The sequence below is a fragment of the Clupea harengus genome, chromosome 12 (genome assembly GCF_900700415.2).
Source record: "Clupea harengus chromosome 12, Ch_v2.0.2, whole genome shotgun sequence".
Lineage (NCBI taxonomy): Eukaryota > Metazoa > Chordata > Actinopteri > Clupeiformes > Clupeidae > Clupea > Clupea harengus.
The window spans coordinates 23,766,931-23,791,930 of NC_045163.1; the positions used below are offsets into that span (position 1 = coordinate 23,766,931).

General features: G+C 46.4%; 2 protein-coding genes across 2 annotated transcripts in view; one reads left to right on the forward strand and one right to left on the reverse strand.

The window, feature by feature from the left end:
* The window catches only part of nek6 (NIMA-related kinase 6), a 43,342-nt gene extending 37,777 nt beyond the window's left edge, over window positions 1–5,565 (forward strand). The window contains exon 10 of the mRNA XM_012839889.3: window positions 2,731–5,565. Coding sequence (XP_012695343.1) covers window positions 2,731–2,841 — 111 coding nt within the window. The 3' untranslated portion in view covers window positions 2,842–5,565. The remainder of the gene's footprint in view (window positions 1–2,730) is intronic.
* Window positions 5,566–5,715: 150 nt separating this feature from the next.
* psmb7 (proteasome 20S subunit beta 7) lies at window positions 5,716–24,531 on the reverse strand. The gene is made up of 8 exons (XM_012839890.3): window positions 24,408–24,531; window positions 23,595–23,688; window positions 23,079–23,176; window positions 22,277–22,417; window positions 21,194–21,309; window positions 15,391–15,449; window positions 6,986–7,137; window positions 5,716–5,959 (listed from the first exon to the last, which is right to left on the reverse strand). Exons 1-8 carry the CDS (start codon window positions 24,467–24,469, stop codon window positions 5,848–5,850), a joined length of 834 nt encoding a protein of 277 aa, XP_012695344.1. The 5' UTR covers window positions 24,470–24,531; the 3' UTR covers window positions 5,716–5,847.
* Window positions 24,532–25,000: the final 469 nt, after the last annotated feature.

Consider the following 25,000-nt stretch of genomic DNA (forward strand, 5'->3'; position numbering starts at 1 on the left):
AATCGCTGGAATGTGCTTTTTATTTTGTCAAGGAAAGGTCCGAGGGTGGGGACACAGCGTCTGGACAATCGCAGGCGTGTCTTCACTCGCTCGAAATGATTCAGGACGGTTAATGATCGTGACTCAGCGGGGCAATGGAGAGGCCCCCGCACCGAGGTGGCCGTGACTCAGTCTCATAATGAGTCTACCTGCGGGTCGACTGCCAAAGCAGCGGAGTCGGGAGTCAACTGGTTTAGCGCGTGTCGGTCGTTTCGCGGCGTCGCCTCAGGCACGTGTGGAACTTCCATACGGTTCCATCTGTTGAGCAGGCAAAGGGCTGTCTGTCATATGTGCAGCGAGCGAAGACACAGTGCAGATATAGTATAGCACTCAGCCCAAAGCTACGCAAGGTTCATATACATGTACACGTACGTATTCACACGTATGCATGTAATGCGTATGTACACGTATGCATGTAATACATGTACCTATTTATTATGTACACAGCTATCAGTCTGGGTTAAACGTTAGACTGGAAGATATAGACTTGTGAGTGGGATGCTGAGCGGGGTGCTGTTGAACTGCCTGAGCTAGTGCTGGATAGCAGTCATGAAGCCGTGGACTTGGAGCCAGGAGCAGTCCTATTCTAATTGCATCACATCCAGCCAGCTAAGAGACTGACTGACTGACTGACTGACAGTCGGGGCTCCCAGATGGAGCCGCACACTCTGCTTCTCAGCTCATACATCATTCCAGAGAATTACCTGCTACAAGGCCCCCGTCTCGCTCGCCTCCGTCTCTCCTCTCCTCTCCCGCGTCTACGCCGCCGTTCCCTGTCTTCACCCTGCCTCTCGTGTTTTTTTTTCTTTTTTTGTGGTTGTTTTTTTTGGCGGGCAGAGTGACACCCCGGTGAAACGCGTCTCACCGTTTAAAGGTCAGGACTTAAGCAGGGCTTGTCGGCTCTCACCGATCAGTTTGAGAAATCAGTTTTTATTGACGGGTGCAAGGTTCAGTGTGCTCTCTCTGGCATCTCTCGCGAATGTGTGTCTGCTTCCCACTTCCCATGCCAGACACACACACACACACACACTCTCTCACACACACACACACACACACACACACACACACAGACACACACACACACACACACACACACAGACAAACGGTCTCTCTCTGAAAATGTGCAGTACTTTGTACATTTTACTGTTGAAAAAAGACAGTAGCTGTTTGGCAACACAATGCCATTGCTACTTAATAAGCTGTTGGCAAAATTATGCAATTTTTCTTTCCAACCATGCATTGGAAAAATACTACTTTTGCCATTTCACAAGCTTCAGGTGAAATAATCCAGTTGAGTTTCTGTTCTGACACGCTAGGCTAGCTGCTGGTCAGGTAGCATTGTGCAGGGATCAGCGTTGGCTATTTCATTGGCTGGGATCAGCGTTGGCTATTTCATTGGCTGGGATTAGCGTTGGCTATTTCATTGGCTGGGATCAGCGTTGGCTTTTTCATTGGCTGGGATTAGCGTTGGCTTTTTCATTGGCTGGGATTAGCGTTGGCTATTTCATTGGCTGGGATCAGCGTTGGCTATTTCATTGGCTGGGATCAGCGATGGCTATTTCATTGGCTGGGATCAGCGTTGGCTATTTCATTGGCTGGGATCAGCGTTGGCTATTTCATTGGCTGGGATCAGCGATGGCTATTTCATTGGCTGCACATTAGGGGCGTCCCTGGCCTGCTTCTGGAATGATGGACACCAAATGGCGTACAAGCTTTCCTTTTGCCTGTAAAAGAGCACTGTTAACATTAGCAGGACTCTCCTGGTTCTCATAGGAAAAAGATTTAAAATAGTACCTCAGTTTGGACCCCCTGCTCCTAAAATACATCCTTCCTGGCTGAAACACAGCATGTATGTTTGAATGGATGGGGCAGCTGTGGAAGTCTCCTGAGCTCCAGCTGAGATTCGATCCTTATGGCTCCACGGGCCAGCATCTAGGACCCTGACCGCTAAAACAACACTCCCACTTTGACCACATCATTCTGACGTATATTTACTTACATCCTCCTGCTGCTGCCGCCACGGCCACGTTGGTCAAATACACATTTTGTTACTTTTCCAGCTGTGAAGACATCTTTATTGCTCTACCAGGGATCTAGTTCAGCAGTTCGTTAAACTCGAACCCTGAGGCGTCTTGATGAGAGATTTGCCTTTATTACGCCTTCATGTACCTCTCGACCCCATGAGTTTTTTGTCTACAAAAGGGTAGTTGGCCCGTGTAAACTCTTACACAATGGCACTTTTCTTTCTTAAAAAGGGACAGGCAGAAGCATCATGAAGGAGAACAGAAACCAAACTACTGATTTTGAACAAACACAAGATGCTATTTTAAGTACTATGACTGAAGAATAAAAAGATCATATGGGCCATTTCCTCTTCAAAGAGACATGACGGGTTTAGACTAAAACCAGCAAGCTAACTGGCTAGATATTAGGCTTGCCCTGCAAACACCAATAAAAGCTCAATTGGCTCTGTTAAAAGCCAGCTAGCTGACTAACTTGTGTTTTGGTGATATATGGCATAGGTCATACTGTGAAACCTGTTTTTAGAGGTTTGTGGGTTTTCTGACACGGCGCATACAACAACACAGAGAATAACCTGGTTGGATAGTTTGAATGACAGAAGATCGTGAAGGTTAATGTTGTTGTTATATTTTTTTGTTTTTGTTTCCAATAATCTGTGTTCTTTCATAGCTGAGGGATCTGGTCAGCATGTGCATCAACCCAGACCCGGACCAGAGGCCTGACATCGTCTTAGTGCTGCAGATCGCCAGGCAGATGCAGCTGAGGATGGACAGCACCTGAGGCAGCCGCTGAGACTCCTGTGGTGAAGTCCACGGACCACACAAACACACAATATTTAAAAACAACAACAACAACAACATCAACAACGACAAAAACAACATGAAACATAAGACGCCGCCACCTGGTCTTTCAGCTCCCTCACCCTCCCCTCTGCACGGAACGCGTAAAGGAGACTCCGGAGGGTGACTTCACACAGAGATGGCTCTCTCTCCACAGCAGTATGAGTGGACTAAACATTTCTTTGTTATGTTTTTAAAAAATGAGTTTTAAGAGGAGAAAAAGTGTGACGAGGCCCACTTGTGACTCGAAAACAAGTGAGTTGGTCATAGACAACTGTTTTTATTGATACTGCGCAGTGATTGGCTTTGTGACTGTTGGTAGGGAGGAGTCTTGCCCATCCATTGGCTGATGGAGAGAACCCCGATGTCTTAGAACAACAACAACAATGATGATGATGATGATGATAATGATGATGATAATTATGAGCCGGCGGTTAGTCAGGCCTCGCAGACATGGTTGTCGGATGAGCAGAGGGGTTGCATTCCAGACCTGTTTCTCTTAGCTTCGCTCTCAATCTCTCTTTGCCTTTTACTTCTCTGTAACGCACCTTGTACAATGGACAGCTTCAAAATCTGCCTCTTGGTCTACGCTTTTTCTTATGCTATCGTGTTTTTTTTCTAAAAGAAAAGTTTACTGAGGTGCTTCACGTTAACCATGCTCAGTTTAATCACTTACCTCGGATGGGTTCAGACTAATGCTTTTTTTTTTTTTTAAATGTACATATCATCTATGGTTTTCTCCCAGATGTGATGCGTTTTTATGACGTTAGTGTGTTTCTTTTTCCTGCAAGAGGTTTTGTTTTTGCCCTATTGCATTTTAGCCACGGCAAATTTGGCAAGGTGGGCAGACATGCGTTCTGCAGCCTGTCGCTGACCTTAAAGTCAAGGTCACACGTGAACGAACTCCTGGAGGGTTTAACATGCATCTGGAGACAGCCAGCAGGTTGACTGTGAAAGTGGAGCACAGACAACAGATGGAACAGTATAAGCTTTTTTAGTCTCTTCAGTAACTGTGTAAACAAGTGCCTTGTGATCCTGGAAATGGCACATGGACATAATATTACTTTAGAATTCTATGAATGTTTTTTTTTTTGTTTTTCTTCCTCTGTGGAATGGTTTGACTTTGCAGGAGGTGCAAGTGGGTGACGGGAATTTTCTCTTGATTTGCCTCAGTGTGTTTCTTGGGCTGTGTGTTTTGGCCAATGGAAATGCCATTGGATGATTTGTATTCCCTCCTCTCCTAACAGGGTCTGCCTTGTGTTGCTCATTAACAGATATATTGAAGGTTCGAACCACTCATGCGGTCACCGTAGAAGATGTGTTTTAAATGCTATTTGAACTTAATGCATTTAAGGATCTCTTCAGTATGAACATCACATGGTCCTGCTGAGCAGCAGGCCAGGACTGCTCAGATTGACATTTGTGGTGGGCACCTTTTCACAGTGGACTACACTGCAGTGTATAGCCGTTTTCCTTATTTGAATGTGCGACTGATAGGTCTGTTCCTACACCTTATTCAACATAATATGCACATGAGGACTAGGCTAAGATTCTAAGAGGGAAGTGTGAGCACTCAAAATACTGTCTTTTTGGGTTTCATAATTTCACATTTTCATTCTCATATTTAACCTTTGAAGTATTTTTTTAACTCCACATTATGTTCTGGAAACCACCCATCTAAAACAGGATTGATGCCTTTTCAACCACTCCTTGCAGATCACTTCCAAGTTCTGAGATGCTTTTAGTGTCTTCAATGCATCTTTAAGATTTACCCACAGATTTTCAATCCTGTTTAAGATGTGCCTGCAGGGCATTCCAAAAGATCATGTTTGCTTTTCATGAAGTACTTCATGGTGTATTTTGAGGTATGCTTTGAATCATTGCCCTGTTCTATAAACCAATGTCTTGTAAGCTTCAAGTTTTTTAACTAATTTCATGACATTGCATCCCGAATTTGCTGATATTTAGTGCTCCATTCTTCTCTTTATTCATGTTTCCTTATTTTCAAAATGACCCGACTTATCTAGATTTTACTTTGCATACTTAAAACACTGAGGCCCTGATTTAGAAAAATCCGTTCTCGCCGTCTCGACTGGTTTCTAAGACGTCTCCGTTCAATAACTATAGCTATTAGATGCTCTCATTCATGCAAATCAATACATGCCCATGGATCCTTTTAAATAGCGCTCGCGAATGGCCAGGAAATCAGGACATTTTGACGGGGCGGATGAAATTTAAGAGATTTAAGGGGCAGAACAAAGATGACCAATTTGGGTGGGCAGAGCAGAAATGTGGGTGGGCATTGCAGAGCAGGTTCAATTGCAAACGAAAATCTTTGTATTAAAAAGAGATGTTCATTTTAAGAGAAAATAGTTGTAAACGGTGTTAGAAACATTATGGGTTTCTTTTGGAAAGCTTTCGCCACTGCAACACTAATGAAGTTAACACCAAAATACATGGATCATAGATGTTTGAGACGTCCTTTGGAATTTAACAAAGTTCACATATAAATGTTCTCTTTGTATTATTGTTTGTGTTTGTTTAGGTTTTTTTAACCGCTTCCTTTTGGTGATGAAATGCTGTGGATACATGTTAAGTGCCACCTCCTTGCATTTTGTAGTAGATATGTACATGTTTAATTGCAATAAAAACGGCATAATTCAGACTTCATGTAAACTGAGTTTTTTTGTACAAATCTAGTTCCTGGCACAACTTAAGTACTTATCTTCCAAGGACTTGTATTCTTTGAAGATAGAGGTATAAATATATTGATGTATTTGAATCCCCCCCCACCCCCTCAAAGACACACACATTCTTACTCACAACTTATTTTATTGTAAACCATGGAAAAAAAAGTACATGCAAATCTAGCCTCTCACAGAGACGATGGGGCTGGGAGGGGTTTAGTGAGGTTACACATGTAAAGCCGTCAGGGGTCTCTGGGGCTTCAGGAGGTGTCCATGGTCTGGACCGTCTCGTCCACCACCTCCAGATCCAGCGGGGTCATGGCTTTGGTCAGGACAGCAGTTGTGCCACGCTTGTACTTGTAGTCCCCAGTTCTGTTGAGGGGCGGCACACACACACACACACACACACACACACACACAAAAACAGAGAAAAACATGTTTACCATTCATTACGCACTTGGCAAAAGCCGGCCGTGAAGGACTGCTCTTGGTGGACTACTGACCCCTTTCCTCCACGTCCTGAAAGATTCACACAGAATCACTAATGAAGGTCGATTACAGACAAATACAAGCAATGTTAGCTTTTAGCAGCGAACACTCAAACAAAATCAGCATACTGTTTTCGGAATACAGAAAGCACCACCACATTCTGTGGGTTAGATAGGTTGGAACCAGTCGCTGGAGTGAGTAAGCCAAACACAAACTATGGTCACCGTTAGCTCACAATCAGGTTAACCTAACCTAGCGCTCAGATCACTCAAGCAGTTTGCGATCACTGACGTGCATGTGGCCATTACCTGTGGTAGGAACTTAACTGTTCGAGCAAGTTAGCACCAGTATAGCATCTTAGCCTTCACCAAAGAGTGAAGCAGACCAGGCACTGATGCTACCCATGAGGACCAGCATTAGCCTCTAGTCTACTGAGTGCCAGACATTTTATTCACTCTGTAGCTTAAAAATTTACCGCAAGAACACACACACTTCACTCACGCAGGCATTGCCCCAAGCTCATTCACTCTTCAAGAAGAGGCAAAGAAATCCACAAATCAGACAAGGTTCCATACCATTGCAGAAGTTAACATGCTAATACAACACGGCTCCAAACCAATCCCTGAGTTACATGGTCGTCAACAACAACAACAACAACAACAACAACAACAACAACATCCTCCATCTGTGATGGCATGACCACTTAGTTGAATGCAATGATGCCAACTAATATTAGAGATAAAAATGTAAGATGGTCAAGTCTCCCATCATTCATAAATGCTTGCAGACATGCCATGCCATGCCAACGGAACAGAATACAGTGTGATGTAAAGATGGATGATTGTGACGTTACGGGGTATTAATAAAATGTGAGGGTTGACTTGAGTGGACGCTAGCAGGGATCCTCACCTGACGCCCTTCTTGTTGGCTTCATCGTGGGGCCGCAGGTAGTCCACCTTGCCTTTAGTGATCACACACAGGTCAATGTTGCTGCCGGAGCCAAGGTCATTGAAGATACCAGCTGCAATGGCATCACGGACCAGACTCTTAGCATCGTCCTCCTGACAAAGGAACAGGAAACACACAAAGGGCATTTGGGATTATTCATCAATAATAATAAATAATAATAATAATAATAAACAACAGTAGTGGGAAGGATATGACTAAAGAGGGCATTTGTGCAAATGGCAACACATGCAACTATTTAAACTGATTATTTGAAAATAAATGTTCAAATGTGTATCCAATGCATTGAGGTTGCAATGAAATGATCTGAGAGACTGTGACACTGAGCTGTGCAGAAGTGCTGCACAGAGCACTGGGTATACAACAAGGGCTCCCTCTATTGGAGCATAATATGGTTGCACATTGATGTCCTCCAAACAAACACACACACACACACACACACACACACACACACTTCCATCACATTGCGCAAGATAAATGATCTGGCTGAACAACGCAATTTACACAATAGATGCCGTTTTCCCCAGTGAGCCATTGCCGCTGCTAGCCACACCCGTAGCCACGGCTACCGCTCGGCCCCGGCAGGCTTTTAATGTGTGTGCCGAGGAAAGACACACGATAAATAATTTACCTGTATTAATCAAGAGCTTGAGCTACACCACAACTGCAGCAGCAGAGACAAAAGATCACTCGCTTCAGTAAAGGGGTCTGGGACTGTCTCTGTGTGTGTGTGTGTGTGTCTGTGTGTGTGTGTGTGTGTGTGTGTGTGTGTGTCGGAGCACACGGTCACACTGGGTTTACATGGTGAGTGTTTCAGAGGCAATTATTTTGGGCTTAATGGTCCCCTGGGTGAGTTTGGGTGGAGAGGGCAAGAGTGGAGATGTAGGTGGAGGAAGAGAGAGAGGGAGACGGATGGAGACAAGATGGACCTGCTCATTGGAGTGGAGGTGGTGGTGGAGGGCGTGACCTCTGCAGATCGGGTCAGCGGCTGTGGAAGGCCTTGCGGCTGCCTCGAATCCCAGGAGTCTGACCTTTGACCCCCCCCCTGCTCCGCAACTAACAGCAGAGACGGACAGCATGAGGTGCGGCTTGCAGCCCCCCGATGCCATTTTAACCGAGGATTACATACAATCTGGAAGGGCTTATTTCCTGCTATGATGCAACATCACCGAGAGCAACAAAGCAAACGATCTGAATGAAGCCTTTAGCCTTAAACGCATTTTGGGTTTCATTAGGCCCAGTGAGTTCTCGTCTTTAATGATTTTGCCCCCCTCCTGACGTCCCGCTCTGGCTTGGAGTGAGACGTGCAGCGCCGCTCGCTTCTCGGAGGAACGGCCTGAGGACAGGGACTGCAGGGGGAAGAGACTTTGCAGCACGTGATTAAGAGAGATCAGATCAGATCAGATCTGCCATTCGTTTGCTTGCGGCACCCCCACCCCTGACTTCACAGGAGCAAAATGCTCCCAGGGGGAGTGAGTTGGAGGGTGTGTGTGTGTGTGTGTGTGTGTGTGTGTGTGTGGGGCGGGGGGGGGGGGGGCTGTCTGATGGCACCTCAAACACAGACAGCCGCACCCCTAGGCTAGCACCCCCGGTATCAGTGCTCGTCTGATGACACGGCGCTGAAAGGGACGCCAGCAGACAGCAGTCACAGACACAGACGAGACACACTGCACTGAGGACAACAGTCACAGACGAGACACACTGCACTGAGGACAACAGACACAGACGAGACACACTGCACTGAGGACAACAGACACAGACGAGACACAGACACACTGCACTGAGGACAGCAGTCACAGACGAGACACAGACACACTGCACTGAGGACAGCAGTCACAGACACAGACGAGACACACTGTACTGAGGACAACAGACACAGACGAGACACAGACACACTGCACTGAGGACAACAGACACAGACACACTGCACTGAGGACAACAGACACAGACGAGACACAGACACACTGCACTGAGGACAGCAGTCACAGACGAGACACAGACACACTGCACTGAGGACAACAGTCACAGACACAGACGAGACACACTGTACTGAGGACAGCAGTCACAGACACAGACGAGACACACTGCACAGAGGACAGCAGTCACAGACACAGACGAGACACACTGCACTGAGGACAGAGTGCCTACCCTACTGGAGGCCGCGCAGCGCTAGGACACCAAGAGGTGCCACCGGGCGTTTGATGCCAACAGTAGCGCAATCCATGGCAATGCCCGTGGTCTAGGAGCGGAATCTACTCCCAGGTTCTGGCATCGCACAGTTGGGCTCAAGAGTGGTGGCAACAGCGGCCAGGGCAGGGTACGGGAGGGCAGGGTACGGGAGGGCAGGGTACGGGAGGGCAGGGTACGGGAGGGCAGGGTACGGGAGGGGATGGGTACGGGAGGGAGGGATGCAAAGCCTGTGGATACCCACGCCAGAGAACTGTTCAAGAGAGGTGATCTTATTCTGTGTATGGCCAGTGTCTGGGTGTGTGAGTGAGTGAGTGAAAGAGTGTGTGTGTGTGCGAGAAAGTGTGTGAGACACACACATGGTAACAAATGAGTGTGGGTCAAAGAGCTCAGGCCATGGGGAGTTCATTACAGCGCCACCGACAGAGCCTCTGCTTAAACACCACCAGTGAACGAACACACACACACACACACACACAGAGAGATTTCCTTGCTCTCTCAGTCTCTCGATCCCTCATCCCCCACTCATCCATAATTCAGGTTCACAGCCGAAGAGAGGGAGGCGAGGAGAGGAGGAGGAGGAGGAGGAGAGGAGGAGAGGGATGTGTAATGTGTGCAGCTACTGGGCCCTTTAAAAGATGATTTATGAAGTGCTGGACACAAGCCCTCCCTCCCCCCCAGTGCTGCTGTCACCACATCTCACACACACACACCACTGAGAGCACGGACAGCACTTTAAACTCTACGGCTGCTGCCTCATTTCTCTCTCCCTCACACACACACACACTGGATAGTGCTTTAAAGCAGGTCTTGCTGTTGTTCTCACACACACACCACAGCCAGGCTGCACATGGAGAGCACTTTGAGCAGCTCTGTCGTCTTGTTTTCCCGCTGTCCCGGCTCCCTTTGTTATTCCATCGCTCAGGCGCGCGCACACACACACACACACACACACACACACACACACACACACACACACACACACACACACTTGCTTCAACAGACTTAATAAATTATATTACATATTAGTGTACATACACACTTAATATTGCAGACGGTAAGAGCCCAGCCTTACTGTATCATCTAGCTGGTGACGGGGGCACGAGGGACCAGGAGCGACTGCCAGAAGTGTGAGGTCTGGTGTCTGTTCTGTGTAAACTTATCAATGTTTGATTCATAGTAAACACTACAACACAATGGACCCCCCCCCCCCCCCCAATATCACTAACACACGCTAAAGCATCTTAATATTTCATAAGCGTGTTTAATATGCCTGAGACAGTGTTCAACATCTGCTGTCTTAGGGGTACACACCCCCTTGGGACACAGAGAGAGAGAGAAAGAGAGAGAGCTTCATCTCTAATTGGGCAGAATGCCAAAAATACCAGCCATTTACTCCTCTCCCAACCCAAACATGCTCCAGTACCCCCCTACCACACACACACACACACACACCATCATCATCCCCATTCCCCCTCTGCACATCATGTTAGTCTCCATTTGGATGAACCAGCAGTGGGCCTGTGTTTTATTGTTGTTGTGTGATGTATTTGTGCGCGCATGTGTGTGTGTGTGTGTCTGTGTGTGTGTCTCTTGATTTCCTGACGGTACAGATATGAAATAGAGGCCTAGTGTGTGTGTGTGTGTGGGGATGACGGGGCGCGTTCTCTTCCCTCTCATCAGACACAATGGAGCGGACTGTGGGTGAGAGACAGGGGAGGGGGTGTGTCTGCGGGGGCGGTGCATCTGTTGGCATGAAGGTTTGAACACCAGAACGGCCTCCAAGACAATGAGTCCGTCACAATCATCAATGCAAAAAGGCAACCCAATGAGCCATGATCTAGCTGCAAACGTACACTGTGAGGGGAGTTTAAGTTTAAGGTGAAGAGCTTGTGAATGTGTGTGTGTCTGATGTTCCGGGACTGGCTCGTCAGTAGTGAGCTCCTGCTGCAAGCACGCACGCACACACGCGCACACACACACACACACACACCTCTGAGCCCTTTCCCCAAAGTTAGAGTGAGTGGCGCAGGTGTCAGTGGGAGGGCCCTCCTGAGTAGTGTATCTGTCGAGGACCTATAGCATGTCACTGCCAAACTCACACTGGTCATCGTCTCTGTCTCTGTCTCTGTCTCTGTCTCTGTCTCTGTCTCTGTCTCTGTCTCTGTCTCTGTCTCTGTCTCTGTCTCTGTCTCTGTCTCTGTCTCTGTCTCTGTCTCTGTCTCTGTCTCTGTGTCTCTCTCACACACACACACACACACTCTCTCTCTCTCTCTCTCTCGGTCTCTCAAAGACACACACACACACACACACTGAAGCACACATAATTCCATGATAGATAATTAATTCACTAACTCACATTCTAAATGCCCGTGACAAAAAAGCAGCCCAGTGTTTACAGAGTGGACTGCAAACAGCACATGCTCCTTCATGCATGCACATTTTTTTAAGCTACAGTTTGGAAAACATTAAGGGCTGATCTCTGATTTGTGGCATAGCCGAGGCAGAAGGCGCACTAGTATTCCCTGCCGTCCTCCCTGTCCCTCTCCTTGGCTCTCTTGCTGGGTGTTTAGGAGCGATCCATAGCTGCCCACATGATGAATGAGCCTGGCTGAGGAGAGGTGGTGGCTGGGTACCCACAATCCCCCAGTGGTGACGAGGGCTTCAGGAGCTCACATCTCTGGCGCTCAGGGAAGGGCCCAGTGGAGCTATGCACACTCAGCCTCTACACACACACACACACACACACACACACACACACACACACACACACACACACACACACACACACACACACACACACACACACACACACACACACACTCTCTCTTCTCTCCGTCTCTCCCAGCAGCAGAGCTGAGGCTCATAAATCAGAGGGCTGGAGTGGCAGTGCAGCTTGTCCTCATCCATCTTCCCCAGCCTGCCTCTCCAGCGGGATGCGGCGCGAGGGGCTTCGGGGAGCGAGGGGAGCTTGCCGCCAGACTGATAGAATAAGAAGCCCCATCCCTGCCATCCCCATCCACCCAACCTCTAACCCAGCCGACACCCACAGACCCCAACGACAGCACCACTCTCAGAGAGAGAGAGGGGGGGGTGCAACAGATCACAGCTGCTTTTTCTGGGAAGGCCTGTGTGTGTGTGTGTGTGTGTGTGTGTGTCCGTGTCCTCGTGTATACACAAGATTTGTGTTTAAGCCCAACCACCCTTTTTCTTACTCCGGAGCAGTGGGATATGTTTACTTTATGAACAAGTGATGCCATTTCCATAAATACAAATTCCAAACACAATCGTGCAGTTACAGCTCTTGTGCTAATTTTAATCCATTCAGTCAAGTCATTTGACTGGCCAAGGCAAATTCCATTAGTGCTGATAGTCAGACTAATAGCACTACAATGTACTGCTGACATCAGTCAGCTTCATAGAGCTAAGCAGGTTTGGTAATAGGGGACGCTTGTGTGGGAGAGTGTGTCTCAAACTACCTCTTAAATCATTACATCCTTGGTTGGAGCGCTATTGAATACAAGCAATATCATCCCTGAGGTTGTGCCGTTATACTGAATAGCAGCACAGCTGTGATCATCTTTTGCACTACAATTGAAATCACATTGAATGTGCTAATGATCAGAAAAGGACGTTTCACTGCTTAGGCATCCATTTCACATTACTGAATAAAACACACCCTAATGGTGAATTACACTTTTCCCCAATTCCCACCGTTAACGCTGTTCATCAAAGCTCACCGACATCTTGTCGGAGCGCCTCATCGTTAATGTGTATTGAACAGGAAGAGTCATCACTTAATGACGAAGCGTTCATTAGGGAAATGTCTTCTAGTCAAATTACAACTACACCATCTGAAAGCCACACCAACACCACAGCCTCAAAGATGTGAGCACAGCCATTATATACTTCAACGTTTAACAAATTTGCTCTGGTGTTTGTCCGCATTCGGTAACACCGATGCCGAAGTGGACCTCGGCAGGACGAGGAGAAATAAATGCTGCGAAGACGTATGGCTCAACGGCAAGTTGTTATGGATTAGCGAATCTGGTGAATGACTCCACAAACACATAGAAGCCTCTTCGGACAATGTGGAACTACAAATGAGACCAGCAACCTAGTTCCAAGGAATGCCCTCTACAGTAGACCAATAATCCAAACCAGGGAATGGTTGGACACCAGAGGACTGCAACAGATTTGAAAGGGTGAAGGCCCCTAGGCCTGGCTGGACTACATGGCACCATCAACTCCACTGTAATGTGGATTAGATCTTTAAAAGCATCCCTTGTGAGGAGCTAAACACAGCAATGTGATGCCCACATCTTTCCCTTGACTACTAGTGCTTGTGTGTGTGTGTGTGTGTGTGTGTATAGCATGCAAATCTTCCTGCGACATTAAATCTTCAAGTCCCCGATTATTAGCAGTCAGCTTTTTATGGATGTTGTGACAGGCCTCTCCTGGGACACTGCTTGCGTGCCAACAGCGACAGAGCAAACAGCAGCAACCCCCTCCCCCCCCATCCCCACACACACCGGTCCTCTTCAAATGAATGCTAATTATTCCTGCGTTCCTCCCTTCTGAAAAGTGTGGATTGATGAGCTTGGCAAATCCACTTCAATGGCAGGCCTGATCTCGCTGAGACAGGGGAACCTCTGCCCCCCCCCCCCAATCCTCTGTTTCTCTACCTCCACTGCTCCTCCTTTCCCTTCTTCAGCGCGTTCTTTTCCTCCCCTTTTCCTCCCTGTCCCGTCTTCATTAGCCTACTGTTAATTAGGTTCCTCATCTGCAAGTCTATGGCAGTGGCTGCAGGACAGATAGCCCTTTGAATCCCGCCCCTATGATCTTTGCGCTCTCGTGGTTGTGTGTGTGTGTGTGTGTGTGTGTGTGTGTGTGTGTGTGTCATACACATCCAGAGACACACATATACACTACTACGAGTTTCCCTGACAATTAGCGCGAGGGGGGGGGGGGGGTGAATGCCCCCACTCCGCAGATCCATTATTCATGTTCTCACACACTATGGCGCAGCTTCAATAAATCATACAGCAGCCAGCGCTTTAAAAACCCCCATGCACACACACTCATGCTCTCTCTGTCACACACACACACACAGAGAGAGACCCATCTGCATATGGGTGCTTCACAAAAACGACCTTGGCATATTTTTTGCTTCCATTTCCCTCAAAGCCTTTGATGGCAATAAAACCATGGAAAGAAGGGGGGAGAGAAAGAGGGGTAAAAGAGACCGAGAGAGAGAGATCTGCTCACTCTTTCTCCATGAATATGCCCTTTCTCTGTGTCCATGAGGAGGATGCAGGGGAGGGGATATGGTTTAGACCTGGAGGGTATGGTTGTGTGTGAATGTGTGTGTGAATGTGTGTGTGAGAATGTGACGGGGACAGACATTTTTGTTTCTGTGTGCATGTGTGCGAGGGGGAGAGAGAGAGAGGGCATGAGACATGCAATGGTCCTCTCCTTTGTTTAAGGGTACTTAATGTGGCAGTTTAAAATGGAAATGTCCAGAAAAGCCTGGCATCTGCAGGCCACATGGCTTACAGACCAAACGCGTCTCCTGCGCTCACCGTGGTCTGGACACCATTGATGAGGATTTGTTTGGGTGTCGCTAACGATGGTCAACCAGTCTGTGTTTGATTCACCAGCTGCTCTGAACAGACACACACAAGCGTGTGTGCGTGTGTGTGTGTGTGGAACAGATTCGTGTGGCTGTTATATTCAGGCTACGGTTAGCTGCTTTACAACTGGTCACTTCAGGAGAAACATTTTTTAAATCCCAGGTAGCTCTCTGGGCAGACATCATTGCCCAAAATGACCCGTCCAAAAACCATTAGGCCACAAATTACACAGTACAAACTATGTGACTTAAAAAAGGGACTGGTCTTGCTGAGGGAGAGATTACAAATCAAGCCAAGCCACCTCGCCTACACAGGGGAGCATAGTGTCTGACCACAGGTGTGAATAGAAATATGAATGTGTCAATGAGGAGTGCTGGTTTAAATTTCATCAAATCTGTTCTAAAATGCAAACACAGACACAAGTGCTCATGCTAAGTCAAGAGAAAAGTAGCATGTGTGTAGTTTAGTATACTCTAACTGCAGGATGAGTGCCCTCAGGTGTGGCATGGCATGGCAGACGGTACCCACCTCCATGTTGGGGACGTAGCGGTCCTCAAAGACGGCCATAGCAGCCAGAGACCCAGAGCCTGTGGAAGAGAACAGAACATGGTGAGGCAAGAGTGTTGGCCAGGTGAGGCAGGAGGGCAAAGATACTCTCCTCCACCCCACCCCCCCCCCAGAAACCATTCCTCATTTAGCGACAGGCATTTGGGCTTTCCACCAAGGATGCTTGTAAATATTTCTCTCATCCCAATCACCACAGACAGTCTCAATGTGTACTTGGGTTTGTGGTGGTCTGTACAGGAACAATGATATGTGAAGCAGGTTAACAAGGGCTTCTCTAATACACTTTAATTTCCAGTTTCAGGAGGCCAATCCATTCCCGTCAACTACATCAAGAGCCTAAACATGCAACATCCTCTGAGTGAAGCATCATGGGGCTCTAAGGATGCCTCTCAGCCTGTGATTCTCTCTCTCTCTCTCTCAGAGAGAGCGAGAGAGAGAGAGAGAGAGAGAGAGAGAGAGAAAGAGAGGTTCTAGTCACATGAAATGCTGCTGATGTGAAACAAAAGAGCAGGAGGCCGGAGAGGGACCCTCGGAGGGAGGGAGGGAGAGAGAGGGAGAACAACATGCCAAGAGAGACTGGAGGAGGAGATATTAACCTCAATTTATCAGCCCAATTAAGAGCTGCACTTTCACTCGCCATGTCGGGTCTTTGTCTCTCCAACCCCTGTTTTTTCCCCTGTTTTAAACTCCCTCCATCCATCCATCCATTCCATTATGGTGTGTGTTGCTGGGAGGTGTGTGTTGCGGTGGTCCTGTTATGGCTTGGTCCAGTGGGACAGTGGGCTGGTGGGGAGAGGGGAAGGGGAAAGGATCGTTTTGTGATGATTTGTGGGGGCGACTCGGCCACACATCCCCAGCCCAATGATGGCAAACTGGGCTGCTAAAGGAGGACAACGTCGCCCCCTGTTGCCTACATTGTGAACTGCTGATGGCGATAAATGAGTGTGTCTAGTCAATCAGGGCATATGGCTCAGCAAAAGCATCTGTTAGTAAGCAGTGCCGGAGCCCTGCGCAGAGCATGCTGCGAATCCTCTCACTCTCCAAAAGTCATTTAAATGTGTCAAAGTGGGGCGCGCAGCTCCGAAAGTCTGCTTTGAGAATGTCGCCATAAATATTCAGGGCTGCCATCTCGCCCGCACTTCTGAAGGCAAGCGCAGGCCCATTAAATATGGACACATTAGGATTTGTTTCAAAAACAGAGGGAGCAGAGAGTTACTGACACCCAAGAACATCTTGGGGACTCTCGTAACCAACAAGGAGTGGAAAAAAAACAAAAACAAACGGCCTAGGAGAAACTGACCTGAACATGAGACATGGGTGAAGAGTTTGAGCTTTAGAACAGAAGGTTATATTGGAATCCCCCCAAAACCCTTCATATCCCCAACGGCTTCAAGCTGCCATACACACCGTCACCAGATCACTGTAACATGATGATACTGACTAAAGGGAGTAATGGCGCACGCACGCACGCACGCACGCACGCACACGCACACGCACACGCACACGCACACGCACACGCACACGCACACGCACACGCACACACGCACACACACACACACACACACACACCAGGTGCCAACTGTGCACATAGAGGGGATAAAACAATGAAGCGTCATCATGGCAGAGAGACAGGACTGAGGGAGTGAAGCAGAGAGACAGGACTGAAGAGCCACCATGGCAGAGAGACAGGACTGAGAGGGTGAAGAGCCATCATGGCAGAGAGACAGGACTGAGGGAATAAGGGCGCCATCATGGCAGAGAGACAGGACTGAGGGAGTGAAGCAGAGAGACAGGACTGAAGAGCCATCATGGCAGAGAGACAGGACTGAGAGGGTGAAGAGCCATCATGGCAGAGAGACAGGACTGAGGGAATAAGGGTGCCATCATGGCAGAGAGACAGGACTGAGGGAATAAGGGCGCCATCATGGCAGAGAGACAGGACTGAGGGAATAAGGGTGCCATCATGGCAGAGAGGTGGGGGACAGGACTGAGGGAACAGCTGATGCAGGGCGCTGAAGTTGAAAGGAACAGACAGAAGATGGGCAATGTGGAGGAAGAGGAGAAGAGGGGGGGGAAAGGAGGAAGAGTACATTAGGAGGGGAGGGGGGAGGCCGTTATCGCCTGAACATCACTTTTGTTTTCCTGGACATTCTGCACAAGCAGGCAATTCTGCATCGCTTGCTGGAAAGGTACAACTGAGGAAACAACTTGAAAAAAAAAAAAAAAAAACCCTCATTTGTCCTTTATGTGACGATTTCACACCTGAGTAAGCACACAAGATCTCCTCTGAGAGACAGGAAGTGTGTGTGTGTGTGTGTGTGTGTGTGTGTGTGTGTGTGTGTACCCTCATCCCAATTCCTTTTCTTCATCAGCAACTAGATGAAAAAAAAGGAAGAGCAGCAGCAGCAGCTTAGTCTTCTATTATTCATGCAGTGCTGAGGTAGACTGGAGGAGAACCCAAAGCGATCCCAACCACTGCTGGGTCGGGGACTAGAAACAGCATACAGAACACACACACACACACACACACACACACACACACACGGCTCCATGAACATGTGGAGTCAGCCCAAAAACTAGCGCCCCACTTCCCACCTCCGCCACCACCACACAAACCAAAACAGCAGAGGAGACAGTAAGGGACAGTAGCCATGGAGGCTGAACGCAAATGGGGGCCAATCTAGCTATTGACGGCTTAGCAACAGGTCATTTGTTCAGGGAGGTACCCAAACATGAGCAGTTTTTCCTAATGTATCGAATTAATCGATAGAATTCAAAGACAACAGCCTTAGTCAGATCACTCGCGATGACAATATGCCGGTGACTACAGCTGAAATATAGATCAGGTTTTTTTTTTTTCCTAGTTCTATTGACTGCCTTATGCTATTCTCCCCAAATCGCCTTTGGTGCATATTCTCATCATTGATGTCCACTAAAAGCATTATATTGAAGAGACCCTTTCACACACAAAACTATAACTTTCTTTGCCTAACATAGCGTTAGTCGAGACAAAGACTAGGCCAGCTGGGACATATTAAAGGGCAAGAAACGACACACTGTTGAATCGGCATGTTTTGATCCTGGATGATTTACCTCCGACAAACAACGGGGATAAACGCCTCATAACGGGACCATATGCATCAAGCAGACCGTTTTGACAGGATTTCTGACAGGTGTGCGTGGAAGTGCTGAGAAGCCGGATTTGCCGTCTCATCAGGAAGCTGCTGCTCTAGCGCCAGGTGTGTGGCTTCAAAAGGTTAATTGGCAAGCATGCCTCAAAGGATTGTGGGACACGAGTTCAGAGAGAGGAACAGGAGTCAGGGGGACCTTCCTTGTGCTGGCTGTCAGCAAACTGCCTGCTGGCTGCAAGCAACAGATTCCTGCTGTATTTCACACAAAATTACATCATTAACTGGGATTAGACCCTTTATATCTCATACAACAGTGACCTCTAGTGGAAACGGACAGATTGGTACAAAAGAATTGAGAAATAAAAAGACGTGCCATTATTGAGATCATATAACATAAGATGGGCTCGTTGAAAGCACCACAACGCGATTAAAAGTTTGTTTTTCTTCTTAAGACTAAATCTTATAAATAAACAAGTAATCACTTCAGACAGCGTGTATTTTAGAAACTGTTGTTTGATTGTATTTTTTTTAAACACAATGGTGCCCCCCGACGGTAAATCGTAAGAATTTCCCCTGAAGCAATTCGAATCACCTCAATCAGCCCACTGTCCTCAACAATGTTGATGGGCCGACAGTCACCGGCAACCCAAATGGTAAACTTTTCACGGACTGGTCTAGTTATTTTCCTAGAGAAGTCATGGAGTGTGGGTTGGCGATCATCTAACCTGGGACTGCTTTCTGTCGGGTGCTTTGCATTAAGGTGATAGCTAAATTCAGCTTGACAAATGCTACATACAACTTTAGTTTTGTCGATTGTTCCGTCATTTTGGCTTTTAAACAGACTTTCCGCCCAACAATCCCTCAGCTCTTTCCATCTTCAACTACCGCAGTGGTTCTCAAACTTTTTCTGTCATTCCCCACTTTGAACAAGGGGGGCTGTTCAAGCCCCACCTGTCCCTCATCGCTCCCATAAAATGGTAGGCCAAGCCCCCTACTTACGGGCTACATTGCCCGAGAAGACACAGGTTCAAGTCTGTAATTTCCCAATCCTCTCCCCACCTCTTCTCAGCCTCGCTTCCTGTCATAACTTCATGTCCTATCCAAATAAAGGCTTTTTTTTTTTTTTTTTAAGTTGCGTTAAAATATTTTATCGCGTTAATCGCGGCCGCATTAATCGCATAGATTAACGCGTTAACGCTGACAGCCCTAGTTTAAAGTAATGCTTTGATGCCCTCTTTGTCTTTCCCAAACTCAGTGCTCAGTGATTTTCAAATGCTGCACCACGTTTGCGATGAAACTAAGTAAATGTCCGCTGACAGTCCCTACCTGTAGCATCTGCAGCTCAGGGGAGAACACCTGCTTGGGCTTTGAATAGTCAACACCACACACACATGTACCACCGTGGCCCCGGGTCACTGGGACATCTTGGCCCAAACTCACTAATGATCTTATCAGGGCTAAATCTCAAGGCTAGTTCAACCTGAGACTCTGGTGAAAGCATCACATGAAATGCGGCATGTCATAGTTTACTCTGGGAGGGGAAACTTGTGCCATTTTGAATGCAGTGTTTAATTGAGCAGGAGATATGGGGTGTTCGGCATTTTGTGGGTTTTGAAAACATTACCCACATTTCTGAAAACACCTGTAAGTAGTTGTAAAAACAAAACTGTAATACTCGGGTGTGGCCTATAAACCAGAATGCATTTTTCGCCCCTCAGTGTATGCCTGGTAGTTTGCAATGTGCTACTACTGCCAGAAGGTGGCGGTAATGCACCTAGAAGCTGTTTGCCAACCGCCAACAGAAGTAGAATGAATGCCACCATCAGCGACCGTACTTTGTTACTATCACAACTACAGCCATCAACAAGTTCTGTGTGGAACGAAAATGAGGTGCAGTGCAAACACTGCCAAGTAAAGTGGGAACGGGTCTCCCACTCTCTAACATAGCTGTTTTCAGACATGCACTCAAGTCCTGAACTTTCCCAGACATAACCCAGAGTGGCTGTCTGTCAGAATTCAAATGTCAATCAACATTCGGATGCAACTCAATGCAATTCAGGAGAAACTTAGTTGTTTATGTCCATTAGCTAGGTAGGTAGCTAGCTAGTTATTCACATTAGTAATCTAGTAAGAAAATGTTCACAATTGCAAACTTGCTACAGGTAGTCAGCTACTTTTTGTCACTCATTGTAGCAAGCTAGTAAAACCAGCTAACAAACCAGCTTTCCAGGAGTGCACTAATGTCTAGCCTTTCTTTAGTTCAATAGCCTGGTAACCACATGGTCTGTCTCCTGCTACCATGCCTACTTTTGTCAACCTCTAGTTAGCTGCCCAAATGCCCATTTTGACTCGGCTTTGACTCCTGACTTCCACCTTTAATGGACACCTGTCTACAGGAAAATACCTCAAAATCAAGCCCATCAACCAAAGAGACAGTGATGGTGTGTGTGTGAACACCTACCCATGGTGACGTAGGGCAGCTTGTCAGTTGAGCCATGGGGATAGATGGAGTATAGCATTTCTGCCTCGCTCCCTTATAATGTCTCTGCTTGAAATGCCGATCCCTAATTTTTACAGCCTAGGGTTAGCTGCCCAGCCAAAGAGACAGTGATGGTGTGTGTGTGAACACCTACCCATGGTGACGTAGGGCAGCTTGTCAGTTGAGCCGTGAGGATAGATGGAGTACAGATGGGGGCCGTTGCAGTCCACCCCGCCCAGGACCAGCGCAGCCCCGATGTAGCCTTGATACCTTGAGGAGGGAGAAACAGCACAAACACCTTCAACAATGGCCTCTTGGTGGCACAAACACCTTCAACAATGGCCTCTTGGTGGCTTTCACTGAAGTATCAGTCTCTCGATAATATTTTGAAGGAAATATACAGTGATATTTTGATGTTGCCCATTTTCTTACCAGTTTCACAGGTAATCTGTAACAACATATGTGTCAAAGAAGCCAATCCCATTAGCACAAAGGCAAGGAAGTCTGGTGAATGATGTAGGAAGGGATTTACCAAATGAAAAGAATGCATGATTAGGCAACGCTCTTCAACAAATATTGTGTGAATGGAACTAACAGCCCGAACACGTGCCAGCGACGCCACGGAAGCCAAATACTAAATCCCATTAATTTCTGTTGGGAGGCAAGCCATTGTGACGTAGACCAGCGACTTGGGCCAACGCGAGCGTAAAAAGTTTAATCATATGCAAATGAGGAGCGAATTTCGCCAGCAGCAGCCAATAAGATTGTTTAGTGTTGCCTGACAGTTTGAAAATTGCAGGACTACAGCGCCCTACGGTCGTTTAATTTGCTCAGAAAAGCTTGGATGGCCTCGTAAGGGGTTGTTGTTGTCGTTCCTGGTATGTTAGATATTTAATCCTGGGCTTACTTTAACAGAATATAATATACAATATAAAGACAAGTGACTAGATCATTGAATACTGCTAAATAATAATAATAGATTTAGACTGACATGAAAGACAACCAAAACAGACTAGTGTATATGTGCACGTGAATATGAGATAACCCTGTGCGTGTGTGCGTTTGTTTCAGTGAGTGACCAGAGCATACAGGCAAAGGCCTACCTGTGTGTGTGTGTTTCAGTGAGTGACCAGAGTATACAGGCAGAGGCCTACCTGTGTGTGTGTGTGTGTGTGTGTGTGTGTGTGTGTGTGTGTGTGTTTCAGTGAGTGACCAGAGCATACAGGCAGAGGCCTACCTGAAGAGCATCTGCTTGAGCATGCGGTTGGCGGTGGCGACGCGGGGCAGGCGGCCGGTGGAGAGCGCGTGCAGCTCCAGGTTGGAGGAGATGATCTGCGTGGTCATCTCTGTGTCTGCGGCTGTGCCTGCTCCACAGCAGCTACACACACACACAGGCCAGGGAAGGCACACGTCAAAGAGCTGCACACATAACTCATCTCAAGGCACATTGGAATATCTATAATGAATCTACAATACAAAATTAATTCTAGACAAAATTTAAGATATAGCTAAATGTTTTTTTATTCAGCTGTCAACTTCAATTCCACACCGTGTTCATGGGTCCTTAATCGTTTCATAGACATGATTGACAATTTATTCACCCTCCTCCCAGACAACCTTTGATATTATACAAGGACGTGAATGATGATTGGTCGGGAATAAACTTGTAGTGTTGCCAGTCTCCCGACCAAGACAAGGCAAGAATTGATGGCACTATGATTGCCTAATCAGACATAGTGACCAAAATATTCTGTAGTCTGATGCTCCCTCTAAGCACCCAGCTGCATTTTTTACATTCAAGAATAACTTCTACATAAATGAAGTAAATTGAACAATCTAAGCAACATTAGAGAAGTGCCATTTTGTTCTCACTGAGCTGAAATCTTTAAATAATCAGCCAATCAGAGGTTTGAGGCAGGGATCTGTGCTGATTTAAACCATTTAAATACATACAACACGTGTAATCTCTTTTAAAAATGCAATGTACATGTTTATAACAACACTATAATATAATATAATAACACTATATCTCTACATACTAGATGTTGGGGGAAATGTAGTGGATCTTGGAGCAGTTTTTATCTGCCACAACCATGCCTTCTGTGGCCCTCGTGTCAGCCCCCAGAACAACTCCATCCTACAAACAAATAAGGACAAAAATATTGGAGTACATCGAAGTTATGTGCAATACAGACACCTCTAATGGTGCCACAGACCATTTTTAAAAATTAAATTAAAAAGCAAGCAAAACGGACGCCTTCATGAGAGTTCTGCAAGCAGTCTTATTTTTCTCCAGAAAGGAGAAGGCAGCTTTGAAGCCCCTTCAGATTTTTATTCAACTATTCCAACACTTGAGAACTTTTACATGAGTTTTATCACATCACAATGGTTTTATCAAGGACCTTGTCTGAGGGCACAGGCATCTGTCCGAAACAAACACCACCTCTTTCAGATTGATTGATACAATGAGCTTCCAATTGCAGATGAGTCTAGTCAATCTGATATGATCTGCATGTGGATATTTGATAAGATCACATAACATCAAACAAACTCACCTTGAACACAACGCCAACGATTGTTGTTCCAGTTTTCCGAGCGGCAGGAACGCTGCATCCTAGTTTAGTAATCTCAGCTTGTAAGAGGGCATTCCTGTAACATGACCGACAAATGAGTCGTGACTAGGCTAATTCTGAGTTAATTTAGCGGCAAAAAAAATCTACAAAACTACCTCAACACGGTGAACAGCAATCAATTTGAATATTTTAAAATACATATGAAATGGGCCACCTTTCATACAATGAAGAAAATTTCAATTACACAGTAAATTACGAGGATACATGAAAGATTAAACGTAACGTAACTAAATATACAAAAAGTAAAATAGACGTTTTTACCTTTTATTAGTTGAGTAAAGTGTTTATAACCGTCACATCAAAACAACAGTGGGTTTTTATATCGAAGCCAGTTTACAAACGTTAGCTAAAGTTAAATAATCAGAAGGGTAACGTCAGCTAACTATTAACTTAGCTAAGCTGTTAGCTAGAACACCGTGTAGCGCACGCCGCGTGCAGTATAAAAGTGTCCAAATTAAATTTATGTAGAGAATGGTGCCAGTTCATATATATTTTCAAGAATAAAACATGTAATTTTCTTCCATCTATTAATTTACCTATTTACAACATGTCCAGTAAACTCATTTTTGAAATTACCCTGAGTCATTCAGACAGACAGGCCACAAAGAAGTAACAACAGACAAGCCAAAGACTACAGGGAACTCATCGAAATAATCTGCCAGTAACGACAAATAAATGAAAGAACATTAGAATACACACGTGTCGGTCCGGTTTTAATTCATACGCGGCTCTTACCTCTTACAATTTTCGAAACTGAAACCTCCAAACTGCGGCTGGCACACTGACAGAGTCGCCATTTCTTGTTGCCTATGGAAATGCCGCTTCCGGGAAGCCAAGACCGCTAAAGATGGTCTTCCCGGTGCCACACTTAATGGGGTCCTACCTGTTCCAAATAATCGCCGGTACCTTTTCAAAACTATAAAATGATACAACCCTATTCACAATATGTGGGTCTTACCTTTCTACTCCTGAGTTTGTCGGTGTGTCTCAATCCCCTTAATCTATACATCTCTTATACAGCTCCCATATATCTTATCTTATTTTCTTTGTACACCTCTATGTGTGTGCTGCTGTGGCTGTTGTAGGCCTGTGGTGTTGGATGTTAATGGCACCTCAATCCATATCAGTGGCTACTGTATGGGTAAAGGATATCTCGGTGGGTAAATCATTTTGTTATAGCCTCTCTATTGCTAAGGTTGTGACGTTTAAAGGAACTGAGTGCATAGGATTGGGCAGCCAAGGCTACAGTTGCACCATTCTTGACTCCTGAAGATACTATTCAATCATGAAATATAACTTTTGAACTTTTTTAAAGATGGAAGGAGAAA